Source organism: Paralichthys olivaceus, chromosome 16 (assembly GCF_024713975.1).
Source record: "Paralichthys olivaceus isolate ysfri-2021 chromosome 16, ASM2471397v2, whole genome shotgun sequence".
NCBI lineage: Eukaryota > Metazoa > Chordata > Actinopteri > Pleuronectiformes > Paralichthyidae > Paralichthys > Paralichthys olivaceus.
This window is the reverse complement of record NC_091108.1, coordinates 1,141,406-1,154,957: the sequence shown is the minus strand read 5'-3', so window position 1 is coordinate 1,154,957 and position 13,552 is coordinate 1,141,406. Positions and strand designations below refer to the sequence as shown.

At 45.0% G+C, this 13,552-nt stretch overlaps 1 protein-coding gene and 1 long non-coding RNA gene across 3 annotated transcripts in view; one reads left to right on the top strand and one right to left on the bottom strand.

Moving 5' to 3' along the window:
* LOC138405037 (uncharacterized) overlaps window positions 1-3,288 on the top strand; it is a 30,722-nt gene extending 27,434 nt beyond the window's left edge. The window contains exon 3 of the long non-coding RNA XR_011238693.1: window positions 1,415-3,288. This is a non-coding gene — a long non-coding RNA (uncharacterized lncRNA). The remainder of the gene's footprint in view (window positions 1-1,414) is intronic.
* adcy8 (adenylate cyclase 8 (brain)) overlaps window positions 1-13,552 on the bottom strand; it is a 53,608-nt gene that overhangs the window by 21,753 nt on the left and 18,303 nt on the right. For both annotated transcript variants that reach the window (XM_069510758.1, XM_069510759.1), the window contains exons 2-7: window positions 13,089-13,238; window positions 9,612-9,742; window positions 9,063-9,174; window positions 7,466-7,593; window positions 4,788-4,946; window positions 3,296-3,566 (exon numbers count right to left, since the gene is read on the bottom strand). In XM_069510758.1, coding sequence (XP_069366859.1) covers window positions 3,296-3,566; window positions 4,788-4,946; window positions 7,466-7,593; window positions 9,063-9,174; window positions 9,612-9,742; window positions 13,089-13,238 — 951 coding nt within the window. The remainder of the gene's footprint in view (window positions 1-3,295; window positions 3,567-4,787; window positions 4,947-7,465; window positions 7,594-9,062; window positions 9,175-9,611; window positions 9,743-13,088; window positions 13,239-13,552) is intronic.

The following is a 13,552-nucleotide window of genomic DNA, read 5'->3' as shown; positions in this document are numbered from 1 at the left end:
AAACGTTTGCCCTCCGGCTCAACTCCCTCTTGACAGCGGTGTGGTGTAGCTCTAGTGTTGACGCTGTAGATGGGCCATGAGCAAGTGTTCCCATGAATCACGCTGAAAAAAAGAAATCTGTCTTGTTCTGCTTTCCATTAAACAACAGCTTTATTTTGAAATTTTTCAATGTGTCACCTTCCCCTCAACGTTTCATCCTTTGTCACTTTTTCCATAAAATCTATGCGACGCAGAGAGACTACCCCCCCACACCCCCCCACCCCTTCCCCAACCCCCATATCAGGTTCATCAAAAGGCATTTTGGGTAAAAGTTGGTAGGACTTGAAACAGAATATGAAATGAGTCGAATGCTTTGAACATCACAGACTGATAATGTTTCAGTATCTCTTCAGTTCAGAAAAGCAACTGGATTTAAACATGAAAACATTTCCCTGTCAAGCTTTAAAGAAAACGCTGACACCCCCCCCCCCCCCCATAGATTTGCACAGTCAACGTCAGCGTCACACAATACATATATATCCTTCCCTTTATTTCCAGAGATCTAGAAAAATATTCTGTTTTCACAGCCGTCCTGAGCTCTGCACTCCGACCTGCTGTGTTTCTAACTTCACGTCCAGACGAGAGCTCGGCTGTTTGACTTTTTGTTCTGACGCAGACCGTTGTGGGACCAGCAGGGTGTGACGGGGCTCCGCGGATCTAATACTTCACAGAACTCTTCGATGCCTCGGTGAGATACCTGCCCTCAGCCGTCCACTCATGACACGAGGGCTCAGAGGGGGCCGCTGCCTGTGTCATGAGCCGAGCTGCCATGATTGTTGTGGACGTGCACGTCTCTGCAGAAGCTCACAGTCTAAAGGGCACATGCTTCTATCTGTGACATTTCTCTTCTGTATATTGGATGGTGCGTTGCCGCCCCGAGCACTGGTTGGCTGCATGGAGGCGGCTGTATGGGGTTACATGTATGTTACATATTCATGACGGAGCCCATTGGTGTGTAGGAAATGCCAACATGATGCAGAGGAAAGGGCAAGTGGAATTTGGGGCTGGGGGTGACATGAACACACAGTGATGTCAGAGTGTTTTCATCAGCTGGATGTCTCACATGTCAGGTGGAGACAGATTAACCAGATATTCTCGGGGACTGGTGCTGCTCAAATGATGGAGGAGCAAACAACGAACACCCGGAGCGTGAATAAAGATGGACGACCTCTTCTTCCTCGTACATGAAGCACTGATATCTCGGGTGCTGCCATCTTGCGCTGGCGAAGTCATTTGGATCGCGGAGCTGCGATGTCACGATCAGGAGTCAGTCTCAGCTATGACGTCTCATTCAAACCAAACCGCCCGGTGTCATGAGAACTAAAACCTCCTGACCTTCTGTATCTGTGACCTCCTTGTTTCGGTGTCTACCCAGAGTTCAGGAGCGCAGCTTGAAACAGATTCTCTTCAGCAGAACAGAGAGCGAGACGTCTCAAGGACCAGGCACCAGACGATGAACCCGTTACTTCTTGGCCTGGATTTCACGGTTTACAGACGCAGAGTAAGTGAGGAAACACACAACCTCCTTTGAGGTGAGTGCATCATGGGAGCCAGCGGGCACACAGCGAGGCATGAAAGAGGTGAAGAGCCACTCAGCCGGTGCAGAGAGCACACACTGAGTCTTCTGGGTTCGATGACGACGAACGGTCCAGAGTGTCTGTGACTGCAGTGAAGGACAGGATATGATGTCATTAATTCAAAGGCTGTGAGTATAGTTCCCTCTAAACAAAAGGAAGATGAGTCATCTGTCATCGCTCTTTGTTCAGAAAACATTTATCACATTAACATTTGATGGAACTTCCTACTGTCAGTCGTTATGTCTGTAACTCTAGCTCCTGGGCCGTCACTGAGCCGATCATCAACTTTCTTTGACTGCGAGAAAATTAACTATATTGACAATTGATCAAAAATTACAAAGCAAAAATAAAAATGCCAAACGTTATTTTACTTTTCCTCATTTTTTAAATTGAAAATTCCATATTTCTTGTTGTCCTCTCTTGTGTCTGGCACAGAGACACATACTCTCTTCGATCCAGTGGTGCTGAAAAGTGAATCAGACCAACAGGAAGGGGGGGACATCGACGCGAAAGACAGAAACCCACATGAGAGGGAGACGTTCTGCTCCGAGCACATACATAAAAGACTCTTCCAAACTCCTCCGACAAGCCTTTGAAATGCAAAGAGCCGCTCTTTGAAATGACTGTCCTGACAGGCTTTCATTGTGCCAGAAACAAAGAAGTGGCACTTCTCAGAAATAACATTCCTCTGAATCCAAACGTAGGTTCCATCACATGCTAGAAGCTCCTGACGGGCTCGTCAGGGAGATGGAGACGCACACGTCCTCGGGTATATAACATGAGAGGTAACGGAGGGTTTACTGTGGCCGCAGGACATAAAACAAAAACACAGTGTCTGCGTATTTGTCACAGGCTCAGAGTGGAATCATGATTTCTCATCTTTTACTGTAACCATAGTGTCATGATAGATATCTGTACACTTCGACGTCCAATAAGCAAATGAAAGACGATTTGTCTCCACTTTTTTAAGTTTACTCAATAAACTGTGAATCCTGTTTGCTGTAATAATACAAACCTGCGAACAATGAGGCCTGATCCAAAATATGTTCAACCACAACAAACCTGACTACAGAGGAAAATCAGGAAAACAGCAATAAGAGCCTGGTTTTAAACAGATCTTAACATTTTCCACGAGCAAATATTTATATAAAATATGTGTAACAGGTAACAGAGACTCAGTCTTGAGTCTCAAGAAATCCTTCGATTGAACGAAATCCTCTGCATTTTGTTTCATAATAATAATGTTGCATTAAATCAGCTGAGACAAAACCACCAAACATGATCGTTCTGAGGGGGGGGGGGGGGTCCACACAGTCTGAAGCTCATCATCCTCACAAACAGGCACATGCACACACACTCACACACACACACACACACACAGTGATGCGTTACCCCCATAACACAATCTCTCCGCCTAAAGCCGTCCATTCATTCGCAGGAAAAAATTAAAAAAGAAAAGACGAGACAGAAGATCGTGTGCGCCGCAGACTTCCCCCAAAAAACGTCCATCTTAACGAGCCACTTGGTCTCCCAGTGAGAACCAACCTTTTAACAACACAGTCTGAGCTTCAGTTTTTAGTCGTCAGTGGAAGGACAAGTTCGTCTTTAAGATAAACGTCTTATCAGAGTGATAGCGTGCATCACATGACATGAATATCCAGCAGTGGGGCGGGACTTACGTTCTGCTTCCCCACGATGTTGTCGAAGGGAAGCTCGGGGCTCCACGATGCCTCGTTGAAGGTGGCGCTGCTGACCCGGCGGTCGGCCGAGCTGGCTGCCTCCTTCATGATGTCCTCCGGCAGGGTGAGCAGGCTCTCCTCCGGCTGCTTGATGAGGTACGTCTCGATGTTGTGGCGGCGGAGGAAGTCGTTGCGGTCCTTCCCGTGGCCCTCCTCGACCTCGTAGTCCCCGTTTAAACAGTCCAAAGCAGCTTTGGAGATGTGGATCCGTCTGGAACGGGATAGGGAAAGTCCACTTTGTTTGAAGCTGCGTTAACTTTTAGAAATGAGAGGTTTTAACTCAGATATTTTATTTCACCAGCTGATGTTGTGAGAGTTTGGGGAGTTTAGTTAGTTTGAACAGAAACACTGAACCGTCCAGCACCTTTCTTCTAGAAAGACAAACATCAGTAAGAACTCAAATCAGTGATCAATCTGAACATGAACAGAAAACGTCCTCTTTCATTTATGACTCATCTGTTTCCAGATCAGAGGGTTTGAGTCACTGCAGTTTTAGTTCAAATCAAACGTAGTAATGAGAGTTTGCATCCGAGCCAGAGTCCAGCAGGTGATTGAATGAGACACGTCTCAGGTAGTGAAGCAGGTGTGAATCTAAATCCTGCTCGATGTGAGGACTGTGCGTCTCTCAACTCGACGGGCGGGTCCACGATGTTCCAGCACTTTGCTGGACGCCGACCGACGTGTCGGATGAGATGAAACCACGAGAGAAACTCCAGCTTCATCCGTCCGAGTTACACAAGCGAGTTTAATCAGGAGCACGGGTCACGGTGACTGGCAGGATATTTAAAACCTGTGGTTAGAGAACTAATCCCTCCACTCCTCTCGAGGCCAAACATTGGATTGGAAAAAAAATCACTTGAAAGTAATGACAGCAAAACATCTCATTATCATGCTTCACAAACAGATGTGTTCCCATCTCTCCAAAGGAAATTTCACATCTGCACAAAACCGAAGAAGTGATCTCGCTAAATCGTCCGCAGAGATTCAGTTTATCTGAGTTTTACTCTGATGGAAACACTTAAATATTTTTATGTTCCACTTGTTCACCAGCTGAGCAGCATCGAGTTAGACGGGAAGTTTAGATGAAGTGAACATCAACTGATGGATCTCTTCATCTGATAATCTGAAAATAACTGATTAAATCTCAAAAAACGAACAAGTGACGTTTTAATTATGATAAAGAAGCTTATAGCTTATTTTTAATGTTATTTTAAATGGTTTATTGTATTTAGTAAATACACACTTTATTCTATAGTTTTATTTTCTAATCTTTTTATTATTTCAATGGAGGAGTTTGTTTTAGTTTTTTTTGCCACTTTCACCAGTTTCCCCAAAAGTGAAGTTCCTGTTTCCTCTTGGTTCTGACGCACAAACACTGTGATCACTGATCAAAAATACATCTGTAGAGAGGGGGTTGGGGGGTTGGTCTCACCCTGGGATCCCTCCGGACTCCAGCTTGTTGGCGATGTCCACGTCCCAGGACCAGACGTCAAACTGCCACTTCCTGAGTCCCAACACTCCGCACAGCACCGAGCCCGAGTGGATCCCGATACGCATGTCGATGTCGTGTTTTGTGCGCGATCTCACGTATCTGGAAGAATGACGAAGAGGTTTTTTTTTAAAAAAGGAGGATGAAACTGTGGCTTCAATATACTGGACATGAATGAAAACACTGGACAGACAAAGATTCTTCAAATTGAGAGGAGATGATAAATAAACTGGTTGAGTAAAAGTATTTGAGACATTTTCATGAGTGTGTTTTCATGCTCCTGAGTTAAAGATGTTTTGTTTAATGTATTCCAGAGGTAACGTCGGGTGACAGGACAGTGTCTGTGTGGATTAATTCAGAAAATTAATATTCATGAAAATGACCTTTGGCGAAAGAGAACACAGATAACGCTGACAGACAATGTTCATAAATCCGCCAAGAAAATGAACACAGTACATTTCACGCGTGTCAGCGAGCCCAGAAAAGAGGAGGAGAAACGTTTTCACGCTACTTTTCACGCTCGTTACCAAATTTGTTTCTCGTTTCACACTTTGTTATTTGTCCCCGAGCACAATAAGAGCAGGACGAAGGAACGAGGCTGATGAACGTCTGTGAAGAGCAGACGGGGCAGTCGTGCCCGCTCCCGCCTCCCACTCTCATTTCATGCTTCATAACAGCAGTGATGAATGCAGGAGGTGAAAGGCATCCTGGGAGTTTGTGACAGGTGCTTGATAGTCAGTCCATTGCTGAACGACGCTCGGGGCTGGAAGTTAAGTCGGACTAACTGCGGCTAGTCGTGATGATGAAGACGATGATGCTAATGATGTGAAACTTTATCGATTCTAAAGTGAACGTCAGAGACACAGTGGCTTGTTGTATATTTTACTATAGTATATATATATATATATATATATATATATATATATATACTATAGTGTAATATTGTTGTATATTTATAAAACTTTGAGTTTGAGTTTGCAGCAGAGACCCTGTGAGAAGACGTGACTGAGAGTCACCATCAGCTCCAGACAGTTGAAGAGTGAAGCTGAACTGAGATCAGTTCAAAACACTCAGGAGTTATTAACAACCAGAGTTTATCTCCAATGTTCAGCAGCAAACTTTAAAACATGGAGTTTGGTGGATTTGTTACAGCTGCAGCTCTTCTGGTTCGGGAAGCAGAGGATCATGGGTAATATCCAGTTGTGTCTCAGCACACATGAGCCTGCAGAGGGCGCTGTGGCACAGTCACAGTTACGTAGTGTTGCTTTAAGAGCTAATGCGTCGTGGTTCTTCGATGAGGCCCAATGTTTACTCTCTCCGTCCCTTTTATTACGACTCCTCTGCCACGACCCTGAATCAAAATTCCATCCAGCTTCTGAAATAACTTGCGTTGTTGCAGTTGGTGAAAGGTGAGAACACGTTTCCCATGAATCCAGTGGATTTTCTCTCCCTCCACCGTCCGCCAGCGTCAAATACTGAAAGTTCTAGTGACATTCAGTTTGGAGCATTTGCGTGAATTTGATGACGACGACAGTAATGGGTCTTTGTTGTCTTTTAGTCCAGACGTGCACGATATGTGGCAGGCTGAAAATCTGTCACAGGAAACAATCTGACGTCATATTTTGAATTAATCAAACAAGCGATTTTTATCTCAGGAAAGAAAACGGAAGTTCTAGAAAACTGAACAGGAGCAGGAAGAGGAAAAATCTCACCAACTCATCTGCTCACGGTGGAAAAGTTAACACCGTGGCTAATTGTAACTGGACAATGTATTCAAACAATGTATTCTGTCATTGCAGTCTCATGTTCTGAAAGAGTCCACGTTTTGTCCACCCAGCAGAAGGACACGATATCCTTTGCTCACAGGAAACAGTGAAAAAGTGTTGCTGTGGCCGGTGGTTGCCTGTACTCAGCTCTAGCATATTGACATAATAGTATTCAGCTCAAATCTCACAGCTTATCCGTCTCTAATCCTTTTTTTTTCCTCTAAACATCAGCGCTCCGCTCCTCCCTCGCTGTCACGCTGAGAGTGATGCGACTCGGCCCAAATGTTGCGACGACAGAGAAGACAATCAAAGTGTGGCTTTAAAAGCACCAACTCTGGGGCCTGTGAGTCTTTCCAGAAGTTATCTGCAGTAAGTGAGTGACTGGAGACTTTCCTCTCTTACACGATCTGACGAGGTCAGTCGTGTGTCGGGATTCATGAGATCTGCTGAACTCTGTTGTGTAACTGAATTAACCTTCCGTTCCTAAAAGTGTCCTCCCGTCTCAGGGATGCGTGGACGTGTGGTACAGTCAGACCTTGTGTCCAATCTTGCAGGGAAGCTTCTACAAGATAAGTGAAAGAGATAAAAATCTCTCTCTTTTTTTCAGTAGTTATCTCGTCTGTCTCTCATTAACTAGTCCTTGCATTTCCTCTGCTGAGGATCCAGGCTGTCGTGTTTCAAACTTTCCGATTCCACAGCTCTGCAGTGAAGCAGTGACGCTACACGCGAAGGTAGAGATCTTTAGTGGGTCATTTTTGAATAAATCACCGAAGTGTTTCGGCTTTGTGACCGACCGCAGCTCCCCTCCCCTGCAGCTGTGCAGTTGAAACATGAAGACAGTGACGGACACAGTACCTGATGGTTTTGATCATGCTGAGGCCCATCTCCACGCAGCAGTGGGCGTGGTCCTGTCTGGGCTCAGGTAGACCAGACACACAGTAGTAACAGTCTCCCAGGATCTTTATCCGTAGACAGTGGTGCTCCTGCAACAGACAAACAGACCGCACTCGTTCAGGTTCAGGCTCCTGATTTTTTAATTTGGGTTTTCATGCTAATGTCCAGAAAACATCTCCTCGTCCAACTAGATTATAAGTACAGCCAATCAGAGTGCAGGACAGGGTGAGCAGGGTGTTTCTCCCGTAAGAGATCAGTGAGCCGACGACTCTGAAAGTCAGACAGTCTAAACTTGCCAGACGAGCGGCCAAGTGTGCGTTATACAAATGTGTGGACGTTTGGTCTGGACGCCTGACGAGGTGTTTCCTGTCGGGAGAGGAACTCCGTTTCTCACTTTGGACTTTTTAATGTTGCAGAACTTTTACATTCACTCCCCCAAAAAATGATGTGACTCAATATAGTAAAGAAACACTGAGAAACACATCATATGTCTCCTTTAACATAAACAACATACAATGAATTCATAAAATAACCTGAAGATTCAACCATCTATGATCTGAAAACAGAGAAATACCAGAGAGAGATAGGAGTTAATATATAAACCAGTCAAAACTATTTCCACGTCGCGTTGGTTGTGCAGGAACATGCCGACTGAGATCCTGACAGACCAAGCGTGACAGTCTGAAGCGCTCTTCAGTCGAACAGAGTGAATGTTGAGTCAGTTTTTCACTGAGATGTTTTGAAGAATATATTTATTCGGCTCCCGGCATCTTTATTTAGCTTTCATGAGCTGTGGCAGCCCTGAGAGGCTGCGACAGAAAAAGAGCCGCAGGCCGTCAGATCCAGCTTTGTTTCTGTCGACGTATTTTTCTGTAAGACGAAGACGTAGAGAGCAAACGTTGCGTTTTAATCTGATCGTGATGAAAACGATTTGACTCAGAGGTTGGTCCAAACTTTTAGCATCTACAAAAATCCACATTTCCAATAATCTCCCTCAGCATATTCCACCTCTGTCCACCCGAGACACTCCTCCCCAGGACACCTCCTCGTGACAGAGCTCGTTAAAACAGAAACTTAAAAAAACAAACGTAAGAATGAAAAGACATTGACGACCTATTGTTTCATTTGAGGTCACTGCACCCCCGACTACACCAGCCACATAGCTGTCAATCACACTGTGGTCTCCACCCCCAACACATCTGGTTCTTTCTGGTCTGTTTGACTCTAAATGATCATAACTGACTAAACGAACATCCGCTGTTCGAAGAAGACTCGAGACTGAGACAAAAACTCCTGAGGACAAAGTTTACTGACGTTATAAATCCATTTACTCACAGACTTTTACAGAGACCGACCAACGAATGACCCGTATACGAGCACTGTAATGTCCAGTTCAAACCATTTGGACATTTGTCTCTACACTCTGTCCTCCTCTGGGTGAATGAATCTTAACTGACCACAGTTTATCTCTAAAACACCGTGTGAGCGTCGACAAAGTTTTTATTTTTTAAACAAATAACAGTGATATGCATCTGGGATCCAAGTTTTATTCACTTACATGTGCGAGGCGGTCGAAGCGTGCAAAGAGTTCATTCAACATTCGCACCAGCTCCTGCGCAGACAGCGTCGTGGAGAGGTTTGTGAAGCCTTTAACATCTGCGAAAAGAATGCTGAATAAAATATGGAAATGTCACTTTTAATATCCAGGTCAGGTCTTTAAAGTTATTATAACACTTCATGACATGTAAATATTTTCCCTGCACAAAGATCTGTGAGCACCATCTTTTAACAGCTCTCTGTGAGTCAACAAACAGATCCAAACCCAGAAAAAGCCTTGTTGATGTCGCACACGTAGAAATGTTGGAAGTCTCTTTGCCAACATTTCATTTGTAATATGTTGCTTACTCGTTATAAATGTTATTAATTGGCAGCAACCCTGGAAACAAACCAGGTAAAACAATATTTAACAATAATTTTTTAACGCTCTTAGCGATAAAATGCAGCACAACCATGTTGTTTCCACACCCAAGTTTAAAGACCCAGTCTGTGAGGCACCTGAATGCAACATCAGTGCTGTGAGCTCAGTCCGACGCTCCTGCAGCCTCACCTGACATTCTCGTAGCGGTGGATGTAGATTCTGTGAAACTGATGCTGGAGGTGTTCATCCTCTACATTTGTCATGTCGTTGATCATTTCCAAAACTACAAAACGTGGAAGGACCGATAACACCAGCCTCTCCTGAAAGAAAAATACATCGAGTTAGTTTCAGGAAACAACGTAAAAACGTCATGTGATCACATCTTTCTGTTATTCCTCCGCGCCGGCGACACCAACTGGTCGGAGGCATCGTGTGTTCGGTTTGTACGTATTTCCCTTTCTTGTGAACACGATATCACAAAAACTCCTTAAAGGAATTTCTTTGCCTCATTGAACTTGTTTCTGTCCTCAGACGAGTCTGCACTGGTTGGGGGCGGCAGACAACCTCATGTGAGTCCAGTTCATAAACTCAGAGTTTCAAGAAATATGCTGAACTGAATTAGAAATATTTATTAATAAGACCTTTGAATTACTGTATTTAATTCTAAAACCACATTTATTAAGATTGAGGGCAAAGAGGAAACAAGTCAAAAAGTATTAAAGCATCGAGCACGAGAGGAAAACAGAAGCTTGTAAAAACACATTACATAAAGGTCTGTGTGTAAGAAAGAAATGAAGAGATGACTGCGACTCTGCCAGCCTGAGCTTCTCCAGCAGGAAGCTGCAAAGCCTCCGCAGAGACGGACGACACAAGCAACCAAATTTGTCTTGTGTTGGGTTTTCGTGCCGACGCAGTGCCACTTGGCAAACGCAAAACCGACTCGCAGTGGGAGTGATGCAGCGTCGCTCTGTATATTTTTGGCCCCTGGGATTTGCACTGGCGCCAAAGCAACGTCTTTCAGATCCCGAGCGCATCAAAGCCGAAGACTGAAGTTTCTCAGCACAGGAAGCAACGTCAGGTTGCGTCAGCGGGAGAGAAGAGGTTCACAGAGACGAGTCAGAGGGAAGGCAAACGTGACGAGAGGTTTTTGTTGTGTAGCCTGTGTAGCGTGGATCTCAGTGAAGCTGGATGTTGTGTCTGAGAGCTGTGGAGAGCCTCTTCAACCCTCGAGCACAAGAGGAGAGAGAGAGAGAGAGAGAGAGAGAGAGAGAGAGAGAGAGAGAGAGAGGAGGTGGGTGAGAGACCCAGAGAAAACAGTGCAGAGAGAGAGAGAGAGAGAGAGAGAGAGAGCGCCCTCATCTAGAATCTATCTTCATTCATTATTATCTCAATGAATATAAACAGCCCAGTGTTACATCACAGCCTTTAGTCACTGTCCACACACACACACACACACACACACTGTAAATACAGATGGACGACATGACAGCTCTCCCTAAGTGAAGCCAAAACATCTGGATCGCCCCTTGGTGGCCGGCTGCGGTATAGGTCATGAAACCTGCCTCCTCCATGTTAACGGATGGGACATGTGCGAAACTCAAGGAAGAACACTGTCAAATCAAACAACTGTTTCTGAGCAGTTCACACTGACGGATGTTCAAGTGTCCATGCGTCGGATAAGTTTGGGCTTTAATTAGTTATTTGATGACGTGGTTCGGGTAAGGACCCAGAGTTGTCCGTGTGGACAGTGTGGACGCTGTCGTCTCTGTCCCGGTTGCCTGGCAGCTGGTGATGCTGTGGACAGAGAAGCCGAATCTCCGATGAGGTGGCGCCCCTCAGCTGACGATGTAAAGCGTGCAGAATCTGTCGGGAGCTCCTGTGGTTCGGTGCTCGCTGCGTTGCCTCCTCCTCTGCTGTTGTGTCGTCCCGGTGTCTGAGCTGGAAAGCGGGGCGGTGCTTCCCCAAATTGAGGTCTAGACAGACAAACATCTCGGTGGAGCGTAGCTAATGCTTCGGCCGCTGCATCGCATCCGAGCGCTGCAGGGTTCGGTGGTGGAGGCTCACTGAAAGAAATGTTGATTTTCACAGTCGCCTTGAATTCAGAACAAAGCGTTTGAGCCTCTGTGGGGGTTCTTCTCTGTCTCCGTCCTCAGAGTCTCCGTGCTGTCCCTGTCTCACAGTCACATGTCAATCAAAATGTCTCTGTGTCTTCACTTTGATTCCTTGAGTGATTTCATTCAGAGATGTGTTTGAATGAGAATCTCGTGTTTAAAAGTCTGACTCCTACAATCCAGTCTGTTTTTGTTCAACAACAACTTTTCATTTATTTTGGTTTTTCCCTTAACTTTCATATCTTGAAGGTACCTCCATCTTTAATCTACTGTCTTTCCTTCAGGTTAAATACGAAATTAAATATTTTTACTTTATTTTCTTTATTATTTCGGTGACTCGATAAAAGTCCTAACTTAATTAATCTTTTATAGATGATTTGATCAATAAGAAGAGACAGAATGTTTCTAAAAACCTTTTTTTCCACAGAAATAACCTGTTTTACATCAAATAAACAAATGATTGGTTTCTGTCTTAAAAAGGCGACATTTTAAAATCAAATCTTACTCTGAGGACAGAGGAGGGTTTTTAACGCTGCATATCTTTTGCAGTGTGGACAGTTAATGGGGGCTGCGGTGTGTCTGCTCCACTGGACGTGGTCTCTGGTTGGACAACTGAGAGCCAGCGGACTGTGTGTCAGATTAGCTCTGAAAGTCATTAGCGCAGCTCGATTTTAGCCGGGAACTGCGGAGCCTCCAGCGGCTCGCTGACAACTTCTATCTTCACTCACATCGTGTTAAAGGTCCACGAGGAAACACTCTGTTCCTCTGCTGCAGTCGCTCGTGGTGGGTTTTCAGCTTGAAGTCGGCAAACACGGAGCTTTCAGGTTCCAGAACGAAAAGCGAGTCGTCTCAGCTCAGAAGGTTAAAAGACTTGAATCAAGACGGTTGAGTCACAAACAGAGTTTGATTTGATTTGATTTAACTGCAGCTCATTAACTTTGACATCAGTCAGATCCTCCTGTTACAGTTCGATGTGATGTGTGTTTTTAATGATGTAATTTTGAGGTGAAGATGTTTCATACATTTTTAATAAGGTTTAAGTTTAGATAAGGAAAGTGACAGTGATGGAGTAAGTTTCCAGGAGCTGAATGAAAGTGTGTGTGTGTGTGTGTGTGTGTGTGTGTGTGTGTGTGTGTGTGTGTGTGTGTGTGTGTGTGTGTGTGGCAGCCCTGGATCGATGCAGCGTCCGTGTTATTCTCCCCCCCGCGGTCTCATGTAGCCAAACTGCTAATGTTCGGTCATCTAAAAATCTATCACTCGCTTTGCTTCCTTTATCAAACCTCACACTGAGCATCATCCCGGAACAACAGGAAGTACCAACACATCGCTCCACACACGACTGTTCTGTGTCACCTGCTTCTTACAGTTCATCGCCTGGACAACGTGAAGCTAATTTCTCAGCCAATCTATCAAATGGTTGACGAGCAATTTAAAACTCACCACGATTGTCTGTAAAAAAAAAAAAACACTAAAGCATCGTATGAAGCATCCAACATAACAAACTGGTGCCACAAGCAGTTCTGTGTTTGTGCCTCGTGTCGGGTTGTGGACTCACCTGTCGCTGGTTTTCCGTCTCGAGTCGCAGTCGAGCCTCGATGCAGCGCCGCGTCTCCAGAAAGGCCTGACGCTGAGCGCGGTCGGACAGGTAGCTGATGAATATCCCGGCAGTGTTCATGCACATGAACAACACAGCCTGAGCCGCAACCTGAAACACACACACACACACACAGAGATGTCACGACAATTATTTTGACATTTGAGTCCTCTCTGTTTTCAAGTGATGGTTCAAAGTTCCTTTGTCTCTTTTCATTTTCATTTCTAACCGCTCAGTGTGAGCTCGACAGGATCCTGATGCTGATACCTGTTCACATTCGACACCTTTAAAAGTTGCCAAATCAGCTACTAGCAGCTCCTGCTTGATGAACCTGGTTACGAACAGACGAATTTCTGCAGATGTTTATTTGCTGTGAACATCGGTCGTAATGTTATCCACGGAAACTGTGTGACCATGCAGATCTG